General features: G+C 42.6%; 1 protein-coding gene across 1 annotated transcript; it reads left to right on the top strand.

Annotated features, from left to right (window-relative positions):
- Window positions 1-239: 239 nt before the first annotated feature.
- LOC100848171 (envelope glycoprotein gp70-like) lies at window positions 240-8,368 on the top strand. The gene is made up of 2 exons (NM_001281902.2): window positions 240-343; window positions 6,164-8,368. Exon 2 carries the CDS (start codon window positions 6,207-6,209, stop codon window positions 8,343-8,345), a length of 2,139 nt encoding a protein of 712 aa, NP_001268831.1. The 5' UTR covers window positions 240-343; window positions 6,164-6,206; the 3' UTR covers window positions 8,346-8,368.
- Window positions 8,369-19,878: the final 11,510 nt, after the last annotated feature.

The raw sequence follows: 19,878 nt of genomic DNA on the forward strand, positions 1-19,878 counted from the left end.
TCTGGAGCGCGGAACCCACCACGCTGACTAATCATGCCTGGGCTTCTAAGACCCACTCGAGAAGGTGTCTAGGGTGAGACACCTTCCGCTATTCGAGAGGGCGCCTGCGGCCTACGTCAGTGGTGCAAACTTCTTGTCTTGAAGTTTTATTGGTCTCCCGCGTAAACCAAGCTACTCAGCTTCTTTTCTCCACTGAATTTTCCTACTGAGCTATCCTCATTCTATTGTTCTCTATATCTCTAATTAGCATATAAATAGTCGCCTAGGCCGTCTCTCCTTCGAATACCCTGGATCAGCTGGGGCTGGTCCCCAGCAGGTGGCGCCCGATACAGGATTTTCGAAGGTAAGCTCCCAGCAATTGGGGTCACCAGCCCTATTGCCCCCCGTTCTCGGAACAACTGGGTTATCAGCCCTCTCGTTCCCCCACGGAGCAGTTTGGGTGACCAGCCCTACTGCTCCTCCCTTGGAACAGTTTGGGCCATCAGCCTACTGTTCCTCCCCCGGGACAATCTGGGTCACCAGCCCTATTGTTCTTCCAGTGTTCGGGACGGCTAGGACCCCACTCAAGGGTGCCGCGGACCCCCCTGTAGGATAGACAGGGCGAGAGGAGTGGGAAGTGTTGAAAGTGTTAAAGAGTTAGACTTAGAGAGAGAAAACAGTTTCTGAAGTTAAAAGGCCAAAGAAAAGCCTGATCTTTTGATAGCTTAAAGCAAAATCTTTTACTATACTTAATTTTCTGACATGGGTAATACTGAATCAAATGAAAGACAGCTCTTTATAGGAGTAATTTTACAGTTATTAGGTAAAAGTGGAATCAAAGTTAAAAAATCTGCCATTCAATCATTTCTTTCATTTGTACAAGAGCACTGTCCCTGGTTTCCAGACGAAGGCTCTGTTAACTTAGATGTCTGGGAAAAAGTAGGAAAACAGCTAAAAACTTACCACGCCGAACACGGCTCAGAAAAGGTGCCTAATGACGCCTTTTCCTTATGGAATATCATTAGAGATGTCTTAGACCCTGCCCCTGATTCAGAAAAAGTACATCTTAAAAGTGACAGTGAAGAAAATGCTGTAGCTAAACCTGCCCCTGAATCTAAAAGAGTAACTTTTAAAGAGGAAAATGATGTTGAAACTGTAGTTAAACCTGAGGAAAATGAGAAAAACGAAGACCCGCCCGACTATCGGCAATTAAGAAAAATGTTAGCAGCCATGACTACTCAGGAACAACTTAAAGATAGGGATGAAAAACAAGATCAGCCTTCCCCAAAAGAAAAAGAGAATTTAGGCGAGATCACAGTTAAATATCACCCTGATGGAGATCGGCATCTCTTAAACAAAGATGCCCCAAAAGGCTTAAGAGAAGCTTCCCCTGTCAGGCCATCCGCTCCAAAGAGCTTAAGGGAAACGTCTCCCATCAGGCCATATGCCCCCAGGGACTCCCAAGAGACCGTCCCACTTAATCCATATGTAAGCTTTGGATACCAAACAGTTCAAAGAGCTCCTGAGTACAGAGCAGAGAATGTGGAACCTATGCCATTGCCACCACCTCCCATACCTCCTCCCATACCACCTCCCCCCATACCACCTCCCATACCACGCCGTACAGGTCCTATTAAACCCGCATTATTACCGCCACCTCCCTATCGAAGTGGGAAAATTCCAAAATCAATCCCACGGAGACGGGCCTCTTCTGCCCCTGGCGAGAAATTCGATCCCCAGCTTCAGGCTTGTTTCCCTTTAATTTTTGACAATGATGAAAGTGAACAAAAGGCTATCGACTGGGAGCCTGTTTCTTTTCAATTGGTAAAAGAACTTAAAAATGCATGTATTTCATATGGGCCTAAAGCCCCGTATACGATGCAGCTAGTAGAAAATCTAGCAGGTCAATGCTTAACACCTCGAGAATGGAAATCAATTGCTAGGGCCTGCCTGTCCGGAGGACATTTTATACTTTGGAAATCTGAATATGATGATCTCGCTCGTATATATGCTTTTTCTAACCAAAATGGAGACTTTACACATATCACTGAACCTATATTACTTGGTCAGGCCGACTACCCCTCGTATGATGAACAGATGAAATTAGATAGGACTACTATACAACAGGTGGCTGATTGTGCCTTTACTGCCTGGCGCTCATTGCCCGATGGTAAAGCATCAGGTGCCGCTCTATCTGATATTAAACAAAAGTCAGAAGAGCCATTTGAAGACTTTGTCTCACGACTCTCAGAAGCTGTCCAGAGAATAATTTCTGATTCTGAGGCAGCTAAACTGTTAACAAAACACTTGGCCTTTGAAAATGCTGATTCTACCTGCCAGGCTATATTGCGCCCTGTTAGAAGAACTGGAACTCTAATTGATTATATGAAACAGTGTGCAGATGTAGGACCATCAGTGCTACAGGGTGTTGCGATAGCTGCAGCGATAAAAGGAAACTCTAATCAGCAGGCAGTCCAATCCTTTTTTACTAACAAAAACAAGCCATCACAAGGTGATCCCAATAACCAAGGCAGGAATGCATTCCCTAGAACTTGTTTTTCTTGTGGCCAGACGGGACACACTTTTCATGGGTGCCCTCAAAGACCACCCGGTTCTTATCTGCCTAATCCGGCCCAACCGGCTGTGGCTGCTCCGCAAAACCCTGCCCCACTGCCTATTAATCCTAGGTCTCTTTGCCCTCGCTGCCAGAGAGGATATCACTGGGCAAGGGACTGTAGGTCAAGATTTCATAGAAATGGAGCCTTTTTAGGCCCCGACCAGCAGTCGGGAAACGGGTTGAGGGGCCCGCCCCAGGCCCCGACAACGATTGGGGCAGCCTCACTGAACCCATTCATTCCCTTCGTCCCGTCGCAGAGCTCATCAGAGCAACCCCAGGCAGCGCAGGACTGGACCTCAGTTCCACCACCTCAACAATATTAACACCAGATAGCCCCACTATAAAAATCCCTACAGGAGTTAAAGGTCCATTACCGACAGGCCTGGTAGGAATTATACTAGGCAGAAGTTCCTTAGCTATACAAGGTCTTACAATTATTCCTGGAGTAATTGACTCAGATTATACAGGAGAAATTCAGATAATGATTTCACCCCCGACTAAAACTTTCCAAATACATCAGGGACAGAGAATAGCCCAACTTTTACTTTTGCCTTATCATAATGCAATTGGGCAAACAGCCACCCAAAATGAAAGACAGGACAAAGGATTTGGGTCTAGTGACATGGTTTTTTGGGTAACAGAAATTACTAAAAAGCGTCCTATGAAATCTATTCTTGTCAGTGGCAAGTCTATTGAAGGGCTATTAGACACAGGAGCAGATGTTTCCTGTATTTCTGGGAAAGACTGGCCCAATTCCTGGCCCACACATACTACTGCAAATAACTTAGTGGGCATCGGGAGAGCTCCTACAGTAGCTCAAAGTGCAAAAATTTTAGACTGGCAATTTGAGGATACCCGTGGAACATTCCAACCGTATATGATTCCTTCGCTGCCCTTCTCGTTGTGGGGGAGAGATGTGCTGTCTCAAATGGGCATGTTACTTTTTAGCCCTGATGATAAAGTAACTTTGCAAATGCTACAAATGGGCTATGATCCTTCAAAAGGGTTAGGTAAACAGCAGACAGGAATAACTGAGCCAATTTGCCCTGCTCCTCTAAAGTTCCGTGCTGGATTAGGGTATCCAAATTTTTGATGGAGGCCATTGTTTTTGCTGCCGACCCCATTACGTGGAAATCTCAGGACCCTGTGTGGGTAGAACAATGGCCTCTGACTAAAGAAAAACTACTGGCAGCCAAAGCGTTAATTTCTGAACAACTAGAATTGGGACATATTGAGCCCTCCAATAGCCCCTGGAATACTCCTATTTTTGTTATTAAGAAAAAATCTGGCAAGTGGCGACTTTTACAAGATTTAAGAGCTATTAATGCCACTATGGAAGATATGGGAGCCTTACAACCTGGGCTTCCTTCCCCAGTAGCCATCCCAGAAGGATATAATATTATTGTAATTGATTTACAAGACTGTTTTTTCACCATCCCCTTAAATGCTGAGGATAAAAAGCGATTTGCCTTTAGTTTACCAGCAGAAAATTTTAAACAGCCTTATTTAAGGTTTCAATGGACAGTGTTGCCCCAGGGAATGAAAAATAGCCCTACTTTATGTCAGAAATTTGTTAATGCAGCTATAGAAGATATTAGGGCTAAATATGAACAACTGTATATGATTCACTATATGGATGATATTTTAATAGCTCACCCTGATAGAGCTCATTTACAAACTGTTCTCCAGGATCTGACTCAGGCTTTAACAGACAGAGGCTTAAAAATTGCCCCAGAGAAAATTCAAGTCAATCCGCCCATAACTTACTTAGGACGGGTTATCAATTCAGAAACTGTGACTCATGCCCCATTAAAATTGAGAAAAGATCACCTTGTTACTTTAAATGATTATCAAAAACTTTTAGGCGACATTAATTGGATCAGGCCTTATTTAAAATTAACTACTGCTGAATTAAAACCTCTTTTTAACATTTTACGTGGGGATCCCGATCCAACTTCTAAGAGACAATTAACTGCTGAGGCTCAGGAGGCCTTAGAAAAAGTGGAAGCAGCTTTATCTGATAGCTATGTTAAAAGAGTTAATTTACAAACAAATTGGCAATTCCTCTGCCTAGCTACTCCAACAGCACCTACGGGAGTTTTATGGCAAAATGGCCCTCTAGAATGGGTCCATCTCCCCGCCCAGGCTAAAAAAGTAGTGGCCTCTTATCCAGGACTGATAGCTACACTGATATTGAAAGGGAGAAAACGTAGCATTGAATTGTTTGGTAAAGAACCAGCAGAAATTGTAATTCCGTATAATAAAGAACAACTTGATGCTCTCCTAATGTTTGATGAGGATTGGCAGATTGCTATCGGAAATTATTTTGGCCAAATTCTGCATCATTTACCTTCACATGTTTTGCTAAATTTTATGTCTAAACACCCGGTTATTTTCCCTGTTAGGTGTAAATACTCTCCCATCTCAGATGCTCAAATGGTTTTTACTGACGGGTCTGCTAACGGCAGAGCTTCTATAGTTACAAAAGATCAGCGTAAAGTTTTACATACGCAGGAGACTTCGGCCCAGAGAGCTGAACTCACAGCTGTTATAGAGGCCTTTGTTATGTTTGCAGAGGAGGAATTTAACCTTTACTCTGATTCTCAGTATGTGGTCAGGCTGTTTCCACACATTGAGACTGCGATCCTGCCTGAGAACAAAACTGCAATATTTCACTTGTTAACTAAACTGCAGCAGCAAATTTGGAAACGAAGCCGAGCATATTTTATTGGTCACATTCGGGCTCATTCTGGATTGCCTGGACCTTTAAGTGCCTTAAATGACCTGGCAGATTCACTAACTAAGGTCACAGTGGCTTCTGCTTTTGAAGAAGCCCGAGCTTCTCATTCACTCCACCATCAAAATGCTACTGCGCTAAGATATCAATTTCAGATTCCTCGAGACTCTGCTCGGGAGATTGTTCGTTCCTGTTCTCATTGTCCCACTACTATAAATAGTTTACCTATGGGAGTTAACCCTCGCGGTCTTAAACCTAATGCACTCTGGCAGATGGATGTAACTCACATCTCTTCATTTGCAAAATTGTCTTTTGTTCATGTAACAGTAGACACCTTTTCTCATGTTATTGTTGCAACTGCTCGCACAGGGGAAGCAGTTAAAGACGTAATACAACATCTCTTTACTTGTTTTTCATATATGGGTCTGCCAAAAGCCTTGAAAACTGATAATGCTCCTGCTTACACATCTAAGTCTTTTCAGGAATTTTGTCTAAAGTTTCAAATTAAACATAATACAGGCATCCCTTATAATCCACAAGGACAAGCCATTGTGGAAAGAGCACATCAAACGCTAAAAACCCAAATTCAAAAACTAAAAGAAGGGGAGTTTAAATATAGTTCTCCCCATCACCTCTTGCAACATGCTCTTTTTGTAATAAATATTTTAAATACTGATTCAGCTGGAATGACTGCAATGCTTCGCCATTGGTGCCCGGAGCAATTGAATGCAAAACCATTAGTTAAATGGAAGGACCTCCTTTCCGGACAGTGGAAAGGCCCTGACCCATTGTTAACCAGCGGTCGAGGATATGCTTGTATTTTTCCACAGGACGCAGATTCTCCAATTTGGGTTCCGGATAGATTGATTCGCCATGTCTCAGCCTCTCGGATACCGAGTTCCACGGCCGCCGCGACCCCGAAAGAGGAAAGGGCCTCCTCTGCCTTCGCTCCCCCCGCCAGCACGGGAAACACCACTGACATCGGAGCAACTGACATCGGGGATCCCGGATGAGCAGGGGACGGATCCGCCCACCAAACAGATGTCTCAACTTCACATACAGGATATCGCTCCCCCCGATCCTTTGCCTCACAAAAGGAGGTCAGGCCGCCTGACTCAGGCGACCCGGAATGCCTCCATACCTACTTGGGGACAAATAAAAACACTCTGCCATCAGGCACGGGGAATAACCTCTTTGCAGGGCTCTCCAACCTCCCCTGAGAAGATGTTTATTGCTATGCTTGCCTTATTATCATGCCAGGTAAGCGCCTCCTCCCCCACTCCTGAAAAGTATTGGGCTTACTTCCCAGACCCTCCAACCTTTCAAGTAGTTACCTGGAACAGTGACCCCCTACGGGTCCACACAAACCAGCCTCAGTTACTGGGAGGGTCATATACTTCCTATACCACAGACGAATATCCTATTAATTTCAATTTTACCTTCAGGGGATTAGCAGACGACCTTCCTGTTTGTTTCAACTTCCCCAGTGATATAGAAAGCTTTATTATTCCCCCTAAAGAAGGATGTGTCGGAGCCTCTAAAAAGGCAGTTCTGACTCATTCTCCAGCCTCAGGTATTGAACATAGAGGGCGTCTAGCGCTTTGGATTTTACAGGCTCGTATGCCCGGGGCCCTTGATCCCCACGAACTTATAATCCATAGACCCGCTCCTGGATATCCAAGTTGTTATAATACCGAGCCTTCAGATGCCATATGGAACACTATAGATGATCGTACAGGGTATCCGATTTGGAAATCTTGTACTTATCGTTTAAGAGCTGATTACAGAATACCGGGAGGAGGAAATTACATGATTCAAGATTGGAGTAACTCAGACCTAGATAGGAGCCCATTGCCCCTTGATGACTTTCCCAGCAGATTTTATAATTGGAAGAAAGATTTGGTTTCTTGGCCTTTAAGCATTACTAGATGGCATAATAATCGATTTGTTTCGCCTATATTGTCTTATACAACTAAGAACAGAACCTCTTGGCAGCCAGAAATTTGGAGGGCCCTTGCTGCCACCGCTCCCATTTCCTTATTCCGTCCAAATAGCAATTCTACTTATTCTGTTTTAGCTTGTGTACCCTCGCCTTATGTTTTTCTCTTTACTAATGACTCCAAAAGATTAAATGTACACATGAATTATTCAGGTGGACCTAATATTGTAACTTGTGAACAATGTATGCTTCCATCTTGTTTGACCCCCCAATATAATGTTTGTTCTTTTGTTGTGTTGAAACGCCCACCCTATCTCATGATACCTGTGTCTGTGCATTCTTATTGGTATGATAATTACGGTTTGGCTGTATTACAACAACTGCAGGATTTAATGCGAACACGACGGTTTGTGGGCTTACTTATCTTGGGAATAGCAGCTTTGATAAGTGCAATTACTTCTGTTACTGTGGCAGCAATATCATTGACTCAACAAGTACATACTGCTCAATATGTTGATTCTATGTCCAAAAATGTTTCTTTAGCATTGGCAACACAGGAAGCTATAGACAGAAAATTAGAGATGAGGGTAGACGCCCTAGAGGAAGCAGTAATACATATTGGGACTGAATTGCAGGCTTTAAAGGTGAAAATGGCATTGTCCTGTCATGCTGACTACCGGTGGATATGTGTAACACCCCTGAAAGTAAATGAGACAGATTTTGAATGGGAAAAGATTAAAAACCATATTTCAGGTATTTGGAACAGCTCTGACATTAGCTTAGACTTAGGGAAACTTCACAATCAAATAGCAACCCTGGAACACTCCCGATTAGATTTTACTGCCGCTGGAACAGCAAATGATTTCTTCCATACTTTCTCTAACTACATTTCAGGAAAAAATATTCTGTCTACCTTCCTCGGCTACGCTACCTTGGCTGTTTTAATTTTATTTCTAATAATCATTCTTCCTTGTATTGTCAGGATTCTTCGGCAGAGCATTCAGAGGCTCGCGACTGAGCTACATCTGGCTGTTTTAAGAAATAAAAAAGGGGGAGATGCGGGGAGCCGGTGAGGCATTCCACTCGTGACAAAGGTCATGAGGAAGGAGGCTCGGCATACGCAAAGGCGGGATCGAGCCTCAGGAGTCCCCCCGGATATTCTCGAGCATTTTCCCCCAAAAAACCAGAGTCTGCCTACTTTATTGCTTTGTGCTCTCACCTCTGACTTTACTGGGGGCTGTCCCCTACCACCATCTCTCTCTGTGTGTGTCAAAGAGTTAACTTACAGCTCCAATTAATAAAGTTCCTGGGCAATTAGGAGTGTTTAAATCCAAACCCCTCTGATGGCTCTCTAACTCGCCTGACAAGTTTACCCGGACTCCTGCAGCTATGCATACGATTGTTTACAGTCTCCTAGCCTCGAGAGGCATGGGAAGCTTAAGATATTCAAATAGCTTAGAGCCTCTCAGAGAGTTAAAAACTGTCAGAATAAACTAGTAAAGGATTTCATTGATGAGTCAATGCTTGTTGCCAAGTTTTCACATCCCCTGAATTGTATCCTTGAATATGTATCAATTAATAGTGGGTATGTAGAAAAAATAAGTAGTGGCCTTGGTGTTAGTAACTTTAGACCCTTAAGGTAATAAATTCTTTCTTTGTTGTAAACCCATTACACATCCGCCCTATAGGAATGCAATTTTATCTTTGGAAGATGGTGCCAAACCTTGAAATAATTACTCTTAGAGAAAGTAAGTCTTTGTTGATAAGTCCTTGTCAAGAGTCATAAAATGTTAGTAGGCCTTCTGGCCAGAAGATGATGTAAATCACCTAAACCATTTGTATACGATACATTTGCAGGAAAGAAACCTTGGTTTTTGATAAGAACCAAAGACTGCTGACTTTGCATCCCCTATTATCCTCTATGTGTAACTTAGGGTATAAAAGCCCCTGTTAAAAATAAAGCTACGGGCCTTGTTTACCAGCGCTTGGTCTCCCCATGTCATTCTTCCCTTTAACTTCCAGCTGAGTCTCCATCTGGAGCGTGGAACCCACCACGCTGACTAATCATGCCTGGGCTTCTAAGACCCACTCGAGAAGGTGTCTAGGGTGAGACACCTTCCGCTATTCGAGAGGGCGCCTGCGGCCTACGTCAGTGGTGCAAACTTCTTGTCTTGAAGTTTTATTGGTCTCCCGCGTAAACCAAGCTACTCAGCTTCTTTTCTCCACTGAATTTTCCTACTGAGCTATCCTCATTCTATTGTTCTCTATATCTCTAATTAGCATATAAATAGTCGCCTAGGCCGTCTCTCCTTCGAATACCCTGGATCAGCTGGGGCTGGTCCCCAGCACACACACACTTGTCTGCCACGGAGTTCATCACAACCTGCCAACACAGTCACGTTCTCAAGCCTCCTCGAATTACTCGCACAGATGTCCTCCCAGCTTATACTTACAATGTGTAATTTCTGAGTGTAGAGAGGATGAAGTTGGACTAACAAACCTGCATTTTCAAAACTTTAAAAGTTATTAAAATATAAATGCCACTGAAAACGTGTCACTGGTGACATCTTGCTCCATTACACTGGATAAGAAGCAGAAGTGTGTCAGTTACCTCAATCATGAAACTCTTTGCATCCATATGGACAGTAGCCTGCCAGGCTCCTCTATCCATGGAATTCTCCAGGCAAGAATACTGGAGTGGGTAGCCATTCCATTTTCCAAGGGATTTTCTCAACTCAAGGATCAATGATCAGTGAATCAAGCCAAAACCTAATGTGCATCTTTTATTGGCACTAAAGAATGTTGCTTTTGCTTATAAGGTCCAAGAACTTCTTCATGACACTTTTATGTTTGAATATCATTTTTTCCCAATGTTCCAGGCCTTCGCCATACCTGACCTCATGAGAAACCACTTTACAGAGGCTAACCTACTCAGGTTTCCTCATTGCCTAGCTGCCCTGTGCCCAGGAACTACCCACCTCTGTTTCCCTCCTGCATCCCCCATGGGAGAACAAAACATCTGGAGTGGAGACTCCACAAGTAGAAATTATCACAGGAGCCAGTTCTGGGGCAGGAAAGCCTTAACTGTAATTTATGAGTTGCCAGAGGCTCAGGGAAGACAAATAGGAAAAGGAGTTCGTCTAGGCTGTATATTGTCACCCTGTTTATTTAACTTCTATGCAGAGTACATCATGAGAAACGCTGAATTGGAAGAAACACAAACTGGAATCAAGATTGCCGGGAGAAATATCAATAACCTCAGATATGCAGATGACACCACCCTTATGGCAGAAAGTGAAGAGGAACTCAAAAGCCTCTTGATGAAAGTGAAAGTGGAGAGTGAAAAAGTTGGCTTAAAGCTCAACATTCAGAAAACGAAGATCATGGCATCCAGTCCCACCACTTCATGGGAAATAGATAGGGAAACAGTGGAAACAAAGTCAGACTTTATTTTTCTGGGCTCCAAAATCACTACAGATGGTGACTGCAGCCATGAAATTAAAAGACGCTTACTCCTTGGAAAGTTATGACCAACCTAGATAGCATATTCAAAAGCAGAGACGTTACTTTGCCAACAAAAGTTCGTCTAGTCAAGGCTATGGTTTTTCCTGTGGTCATGTATGGATGTGAGAGTTGGACTGTGAAGAAGGCTGAGTGCCGAAGAATTGATGCTTTTGAACAGTGGTGTTGGAAAAGACTCTTGAGAGTCCCTTGGACTGCAAGGAGATCCAACCAGTCCATTCTGAAGGAGATCAGCCTTGGGCTTTCTTTGGAAGGAATGATGCTAAAGCTGAAACTCCAGTACTTTGGCCACCTCATGTGAAGAGTTGACTCATTGGAAAAGACTCTGATGCTGGGAGGGACTGAGGGCAGGAGGAGAAGGGGACAACAGAGGATGAGATGGCTGGATGGCATCCCTGACTCAATGGACGTGAGTCGGAGTGAACTCCGGGAGTTGGTGATGGACAGGGAGGCCTGGCGTGCTGCGATTCATGGGGTCGCAAAGAGTCGGACACGACTGAGCGACTGATCTGATCTAATCAGGGGAGACAACCTGTGTTAAAAAATCCAGAAGGGACCTAATGATGGGGGGCGACACCCACAAGATTGTGGGGTTTTCCCTGAGGAGCTCAACCCAGTCTCCAGGTTCTCACATAAAATATCAGTGAGAAAACTCCTTATGCTCTAACAGAGAGAGCCCTCTGTTCTTAATAAGGCTGCAGTTGGGGAAGCCTCGGAATGAGAACCTAACCCACCTGGGAATCATCAGAGCCTAACCGAAGGAGCAGAGAGAAAGAAACAAATGAAATATATGAAATACTTTATCATTGTTCAGTCACCAAGTCGTGTCTAACTCTTTGGAATCCCATGGACAATGGCTTCCCTGTCTTTCACTGTCTCCTGGAGTTTGCTCAAACTCATGTTCATTGAGTCACTGATGCCATCCAACCACCTTTGTTATCCCTTTCTCTCCTGCCTTCAACCTTTCCCAGTATCAGGGTCTTTTCTAAGAGCTGGCCCTTTGCATCAGGTGACCAAAGTATTGGAGCTTCAGCATCAGTCCTTCCAGTGAATACTCAAGGTTGATTTCCTTCAGGATTGACTGGCTTGATCTGTTTGCTGTCCAAGGGACTCTCGAGTCTTCTCCAGCACCACAGTTTGAAAGCATCAATTCTTCGGTGCTCAGCCTTCTTTATGGTCTAACTCTCACATCCATACAAGACTAAAGGAAAAACCATAGCTTTGACTAGACGCAGCCCTGTCAGCAAAGTGATGTCTCTACTTTTTAATATGCTGGCTAGCTTTGTCATAGTTTTTCTTTCAAGGAGCAAGTGTCTTTTAATTTTCAAGGTGCAGTCACCATGAAATGGTGAGTTTTGAATGTTGAGTTTTAAGCCAAGTTTTTCACTCTTCTCTTTCACTCTCCATCAAGATGCCCTTTAGTTTCTCTTTGCTTTCTGCCATTAAAGTGGTATCATCTGCATATCTGAGATTGCTAATATTTCTCCTAGTAATCTTGATTCCAGCTTGTGACTCATCCAGTCCAGCCTTTCGCATGATGTACTCTGCATATAAGTTAAATAACTAGGGTGACAATAAACAGTCTTGATGTATTCCTTTCCCAATTTGGAACCAGTTCACTGTTCCATGCCTTGTTCTAACTGTTGCTTCTTGACCTGCATACAAGTCTCTCAGGAGGCAGGTAAGATGGTTTTATATTCCTATCTCTTCAAGAACTTTCCACAGTTTGTTGTTATTCATAGAATCAAAGGCTTTAGCATAGTTAATGAAACAGAAATAGATGTTTTTCTGGAATTCTCTTTCTTTTTCTATGATCCTATAGATGTTGACAATTTGACCTCTGGCTCCTCTGCCTTTTCTAAATCCAGCTTGTACATCTGAAAATTCTTGGTTCACATACTGCTGAAACCCAGCTTGAAGGAGTTTGAGGATTAGCTTGCTAGCATGTGAAATAAACAATTGTGCAGTAGTTTGAACATTATTTGGCATTGCCTTTCTTTGGGATTTGAATGAAAGCTGATCTTTTCCAGCTCTATGGCCACTGCTGAATTTTCCAAATTTGCTGGGACAGTGAGTGCAGCACTTGTATGGCATCATCGTTTTTAGGGTTATGAAACAATATTGGCTGGAATTTTATGCTCAACCTACATAAGACCAAAGACAAACAAGAAATCCTGAGAGACACAAGACGGGGGGGCTGTGGAACAAAAACAAAGCACTTTTTCTGGTGCTAAAATAACTTTGTAGGTCCAAGGTGGAGCTGCTCCAGGGTGCCATGGCAGGAAATTGAAACAACATGATTTTTGTGTCTCTGGACATGTTCCTCTTTACCAGAAACAGTGCATATCCAGTCAGTCAATCCCCAAAGGCCAAGCTAGTTCTGGGCTCTACACTTATTACCTGCTTCTTTTCATCCTAAACAAGGTTGACTATGTTGCTCAGCCAATCAGAAATTTTCTATTCGTCTCTGTTTTGTTCTTCATTCTTTCTTAGAAAAGCTTCTTGCCATCTCCCCCATTTTGCAATTTTCCAAATGGACATTTTTTGCTTCATGAAGGGTTAAAGTTTGTATTTCCTGAATTTTTTTTAATCATTCTCTAACACCCTAGAGGAACAAAGTGAAGGATTACATTTGATTTCTCAGACTCCGTGAAAGCAAGAAGAGAGTCCAATATTTAGTGTTGAGAAAAAAAATGACCAACTTAGAATTCTATAACCTGCAAAATTATCTATCAAAGATGAAGGAGAAATATAGACTTTTTCAGACACACAAAGACTGAGTATTTGTTGCCTTGGCAGAAATGGTAAAAGTAAGTTGTTTAGAGAAGGAAATAATAAATTGTTTAGATAGAAGGAAAACGATAGTTGTTTAGAGAGAAGGTCAGAAACTCAGGCCTACATAAAGGAAGAAAGAACGTTGAGGAAAGAATAAGTGAAGTCAAAAATAAACTTTTATTTTTCTTAGTCCTCATGTATCTATCAGATAATATTTTGTTAAATAAGACTACCAATAATATATTCAATTATCTGAGCATATATTATATACTTATATATGCCTGTTTATGCTTGTATATGAGCTTCCCAGGTGACTCAGCAGTAAAGAATCTGCCTGCCAATGCAGGAGATATAGGTTCGATCCCTGGGTCAGTAAGATCCCCTGATGAAGGAAATGGCAACCTGCTCCAGTATTCTTGCCTGGGAAATCCCATGGACAGAGGAGCCTAGCAGGCTATGATCCATGGGGTCACAAATAGACATGACTTAGTGACTAAACAACAACAAAAACATGCTTGCATATAAATTTTAAAACTGACAGCAAAGATTCAAGGGACTGAAGGAAGGGACAAGGATTATTTTGTTATTTTAAGGTATTTATGCTGCTGCTGCTGCGGCTAAGTCGCTTCAGTCATGTCTGACTCTGTGCGACCCCATAGACGGCAGCCCACCAAGCTCCCCCGTCCCTGGGATTCTCCAGGCAGGAACAATTGAGTGGGTTGCCATTTCCTTCTCCAGTGCATGAAAGTGAAAAGGGAAAGTGAAGTCGCTCTGTCGTGTCCGACTCTTAGCGACCCCATGGACTGCCGCCTACCAGGCTCCTCCGTCCATGGGATTTTCCAGGCAAGAGTACTGGAGTGGGTTGCCATTGCCTTCTCCGAAGGTATTTATACCACCTTTGAATTATGACATTATTTTAAAGTGGCCCATGGATAGCTGTAAATGTATGATGCAAACTCTAGGGCAACTGCTAAAAAAAGTAAAACTGAATATTTAAGTGATATGCTAATAAAAGAGAGAAAATGACATCATACAAAATGCTCAGGTAAAATCACAAAAGGCAGAAAGAGTATCAAAAAATTAGATGTAAAAGGGCAACAAATAAATTACAGTAACAAATATGGTAGATACTAATACAACTATATCAGTAAACACTTTGAAAGTCAGTGATCTAAATGACCAATAATTGATTGTAAGCTGGATCAAAACAGCAGGCTCAATCATACATTGTCTATAGGAAACTCACACTGAGTATAAAGACAATCAGATGAAGGAAAATCCACATGTAAACAGTAGTCAAGATAAAGCAGGAGTAGCCTATTAATTTCACAGAGAACAAGCTTCAAAGCAAGGAAAGGTGTCAGGGATAAAGAGGGCATTAAATAATGGTAAAAGGATCAATTATCAGGAAGACAACAATCCTTCATGTGAATGAACCTAGAAACGGACAAACTGTGTGAAGGACAAATTAATAAAAGTGCAAAAGACATAGGTAAATCCACTATCTGAACTGGAGATTTCAACACCTGTCTATTAGAAATGGACTATTAGAAATCTAAATGTCTATTAGAAATCATCAGGCAGAAAATCAGGAAGGACACAGTAAAACTCAACAACAACATCTAGGAACTTCCCTGGTGGCCCAGTGGTTAAGACTCCACCTGCAATGCAAAGGACATGAATTCAAACCCTGGTTCAGGAACTAAGATCCCATATGCCATGGAGCAACTAAGCCCGTTGCCACAGCTGGTGAAGCCACATGCTTTGAAGCCCACACCCCCAACTACTGAGCCTGCATGTCACAACTAGAGAGTCTGTAAGCTGCAACAAAAGATTCCACATAACACAGTGAAGATCCCATATGCCACAACTGAGACCCAGCATGGCCAAATAAATAAATATTAAAAAAAATAACATTCATCAACTGGATACAATTCACATCTACGAATTATGGCAACAACAGAACACGCATTATTCTCATGCTCACATGGAAGATTCACAAAGATATACCATGTCACATTCTGGGCCACAGACACACTTTAATAAATTTAAAACAACAGAAATCATATAATGAACTTTCCTGTTGGTACAGTGGATAAGAACCCACATGCCAATGCAGGGGACACAGGTTTGATCTCTGGTCTGGGAAGATTCCACATGCCACAGAGCAACTAAGCCCACACACCACAACTGCTGAACCTGTGCTCTAGAGCTGTGCTCCACAACAAGGGAAGCCACCTCGAAGAGAAGCCCATGCACCAGAAATGGAGAGTAACCCTTGCTTGTCACAATTAGAGAAAAGCCCACACAGCAATGAAGGCCCAGCAGAACCAAAGGTAAATTCTGAAAAATGAAAGGAGACTACAGACCAATATCTCTCATGAACATAAATGTAAAAATCTACATGAAAATATTAGCAAATAGAACCCAACAATGTATTAAAAATAGTTATACACCACAATCAAGGGTGGTTGATCCCAAGTAGGCAAAGTTGATGCAACATTTCTATTAATTTTAATTTTAAAAAGAATAATAATCCTGGTTGATCACATCTGGCTTTTAAATTTATCTTGTTAAGGAAAAAGACAGAAAAAGCAATAACTCAAAAGTATGGCCCAAGGATGTTCACTTCAGCTCCTGCTACATTTGTGTCTCCCCCAGATTCATGCATTAGATCTTGATGCCCATGTGATGGTATTAGGAGGTGGGGCCCTGGAGAGACACTTATCATGAGAGTGGCGCCCTCAGAAATGGGGTCAGTGTTGTTACGGAAGGACCATGGAGCCCGTCCCCATTTCTCCTTGTGGGGTCCACATGAACCCGACCCTGACCCTGACCCTGACCTTGGCCTTCAGCCTCCAGAAGCATCTATTGTTCATAAACCTCCATGCCTGTGTGCGGGGAGCCGGCATGAGGACCTCCACCCATGGCAAAGGTCATGAGGAAGGAGGCTCGACATACACAAAGGAAGGATCGAGCCTCAGGAGTCCCCCTGGAAATTCTCGAGCATCTACCCCCAAAACCAGAGTCTGCCTACTTTACTACTTTGTGCTCTCACCTACACCTCTGACTTTATGGGGGGCTGTCCCCCACCACCTCTTTCGGAGAAGGAGTTAACTTAGAGCTCCAGTTAATAATAATTCCTGGGTGTGATAGGAGTGTTTCAATCTACAAACTCCTCTGAAGGTTCTCTAGGCTGCCTGACAGGCTTGTCCAGCCACATGTGATTGCTCACAGCCTCCCAACCATGAGAGGCACGAGATGCTTTAAACCTTCTAAAAACAGGTTCTTTAGATAAGTTAGAAAAAGTATAGTATAGTAGGCTGATTAGAAATTGTATTGGTGAAGGGTTTTTCATTTGTTGAGCCAATGTTTACTGCTAAGTCTCCACATCCCCTGCCCTTATACACATTAATGACTATATAGAAGAAATAAGTATTAACCTTTGATATTAATCACGTTAGACCTTAGGCTAAGTAAATTCTTTCCTTAATTAAAACCCACTACACCCTCACCCTATAGGAATGTAACTTTATTTGGGTGGCATCTGTTTTAAGAATAATCACCCCTGGAGAAATAAGTGTTGACTGACCGCTGTCACAAGGAGAGGGTCATAAATTGTCAGCAGGTCCCCTGGCTAGAAGATGATGTAACACCCCTAAGACCTCTGTATACATCTGTATGAAACACCTTACTTTAAAAAAAGTCAGGACTGCTGACCCCACGTGACTTTTGTATAACATCTCAGTGTATAAAAACAGACCCTGGAAAATAAAGAATTGGGATCAGTTCCTCGAAAGACTGATCTCCCCATGTCGTTCTCTCTCTCAAACTCTGGCTGAGTCTCCATCTTGAGCGTGGAACCCACCAAGCTTACTAATTATGCCTGGGCTTCTAAGATCCGACCTGGGAGGCCTCAGTGTCTCCTCCCCTTTGGGAGAACGGAAGGACGCCTGCGGCCCACGTAAGTGGTGCAAGCTTCTTGTCTTGAAGTTTTATTGGTTTCCCGCGTAAACCAAGCTACTCAGCCTCTTTTCTCCACTGAATTTTCCTGCTGAGCTATCCTTATTCTATTACTCTTTATATCTCTAATTAATATTTAATTAAAGCTATTGTATCCAGTGAACTCGCCGAAGCCGTCTTCCCTTCGAATACCCTGGATCAGCCGGGGCTGGACCTCGGCACCTGTGGTCTTTGGTTACAGTAGCCCAAAGGGACCTAGGCCCTCCCCTCACTCTACTCCCATGAAACAATTTCTGTGTGTGTGTGTTGTGTGTGCGCTGTGTTCTGTGCATGTGCTGTGTATGTGTTCTGTGTGTGTGTGTTCCATGCGTATGCTGTGTGTGGCCACTGACTCACATTTTACAGGGATGAGCCCTAGTAGCTGATCAGACAGGCATGGTTTCCTTCTTCCAAGCTCTTTGCTCCAGATAGTCTCTTATTGTCATAAGGTGATGCTTTCTCATCCGTTCAATTTTAATTATTTGTGGCATGCTGGGAGATGTGGTAGGGACTGAAGGCCTGATATTCCAAGTTGGGTGGCCCCTGGTTGTGACTGTGGTCCTCCTGCTGGGGTCCTGGGCTCTGGGGACCGTCTGATGTAGGCATGTTCTCCATGTTGTCACGTCTACCACCAGAGACCATCAAAAAGGAGCTGGTGATGAAGCTTGCTTTATCTTTTCATGACCTCTCTCTTCCTTGGGGATCTCGAGCAAGTGTTCAGGTGTCCTGGATTTGAAAAGCATATTAAATCACATGCATTCATGCTCAGGAACTTCCATGTAATAGCCAGTGTCATGGATCTGAGGGATTGTTTTCCTTCTACATGAAATTTTGTGGACATGCACTCTAGTTCTCTATATGAAACTTGCTTACCCATGCTCCTTGATGGTAGTGTGAAGACTAACTTACCCAGAGACGTAAGACTTCAGCAAAGGAGCAGCACTGAACTTGGGTTTACAGGAAATTCTAAAGCTCCATGTGCCCAAGGGAACAGAGTTATATCATACTGCTTATTGCCCTGAGGACTAAGAGCTTTCCACTCTTTCGGATGTACAATATCCAACATCCTTTTCATGCAATCACGAACTATGGAAGACAAAAGATGTGCTGCTTCTTCTCACGTCCTCAAATTATTGAAATTATCTGATAAAGGAAGGCACTAATTTAAAATACTGTACCATACCTAGATCTAGTCAGCAATTTTCCAATTAACAATCCCAAGGCAACTAGCTAATTTGCCTGTTATATTAGTTGCACAAATGTTTTAATCTATTGTTCTGTGATTTGCAGTGATACATATTAGCAAAGCAAATCTTAGTTATCTGCATGGGTATATAACTGCTGTTATTTATGTAAATCTCACCTACACAACATTTTAAAAGTGTATCAAATAGCCTCCCTCAGCATTAACACTGTGGAGAAATCTAATTCCAAAGTTATCATCATTAAAATGCCTTTAAACATTTAATACTCTCTCCCTGAGATTGACAAAAGAATTCAACAATGTTTCCATCAGAGCTTCTTCAGTTATTTCCTTTTCATAATTTTACATTTAATACCATCTTTCAGTTTTATATAAAATAAATGCTTTCCTAGAAATTCTCATTTGGTGAGAATTAAGAACCTTTCAAAACATCATGGTACTTTCTGCCTCTCTGCTATTAATCACTTTTATGAATGAAAGACACAAATAGGTACAAAGATACATAAAGATACCTGACTTGTGTCCTATCTACAAGAAGGGTTGGATGAGGGCCACTCTGACTGGTGTGAGGTGGTGTTTCACTGTGATTTTGTTTGCATTTCTAATAACTATTGATGCTGAGCATCTTATTAAATGCCTGTTGTCCATCTATTAGTTTGGGGCAAACATAAATGTGGTTTCAAGCTGTGCGTTTTAAATCATTATAACTAAGCTCATACATATCTTTATTTAGGAACCATTAGAATCAATACATTTTGCCAATGAGAAATAAGTTTGTTTATTTCTGTAGCAAAAAAAAAAAAAAATGTGCTTCAGGATATGACAAACTCTTGGACAACTTTTTTTGCATCCTGCAGGTTGTGGAAGCATTCTCCCTGCAAAAAGTCATCAAGTTGCTTGAAGAAGTGTTAGGCGGTTGGCGAGAGGTCAGGTGAATATGGCAGATGAGGCAAAACGCCGTACCCCAATGCATTCAACTTTTGAAGTTACTTGTGTGATGTGCAGTGGGGAATTGTCATGGAGAAGAATCGGGCCCTTTCTGTGGACCAATGCTGGCTGCAAGCCTTGCAGTTTTTGATGCATCTCACTGATTTGCTGAGCAT

This window comes from Bos taurus, chromosome 24 (genome assembly GCF_002263795.3).
Source record: "Bos taurus isolate L1 Dominette 01449 registration number 42190680 breed Hereford chromosome 24, ARS-UCD2.0, whole genome shotgun sequence".
In the NCBI taxonomy this organism is placed as follows: domain Eukaryota; kingdom Metazoa; phylum Chordata; class Mammalia; order Artiodactyla; family Bovidae; genus Bos; species Bos taurus.

What these genes read in the sequence shown, in the direction of transcription:
- LOC100848171 (NM_001281902.2), top strand. Translation starts at nt 6,207, where the DNA reads ATGTCTCAGCCTCTCGGATACCGAGTTCCACGGCCGCCGCGACCCCGA.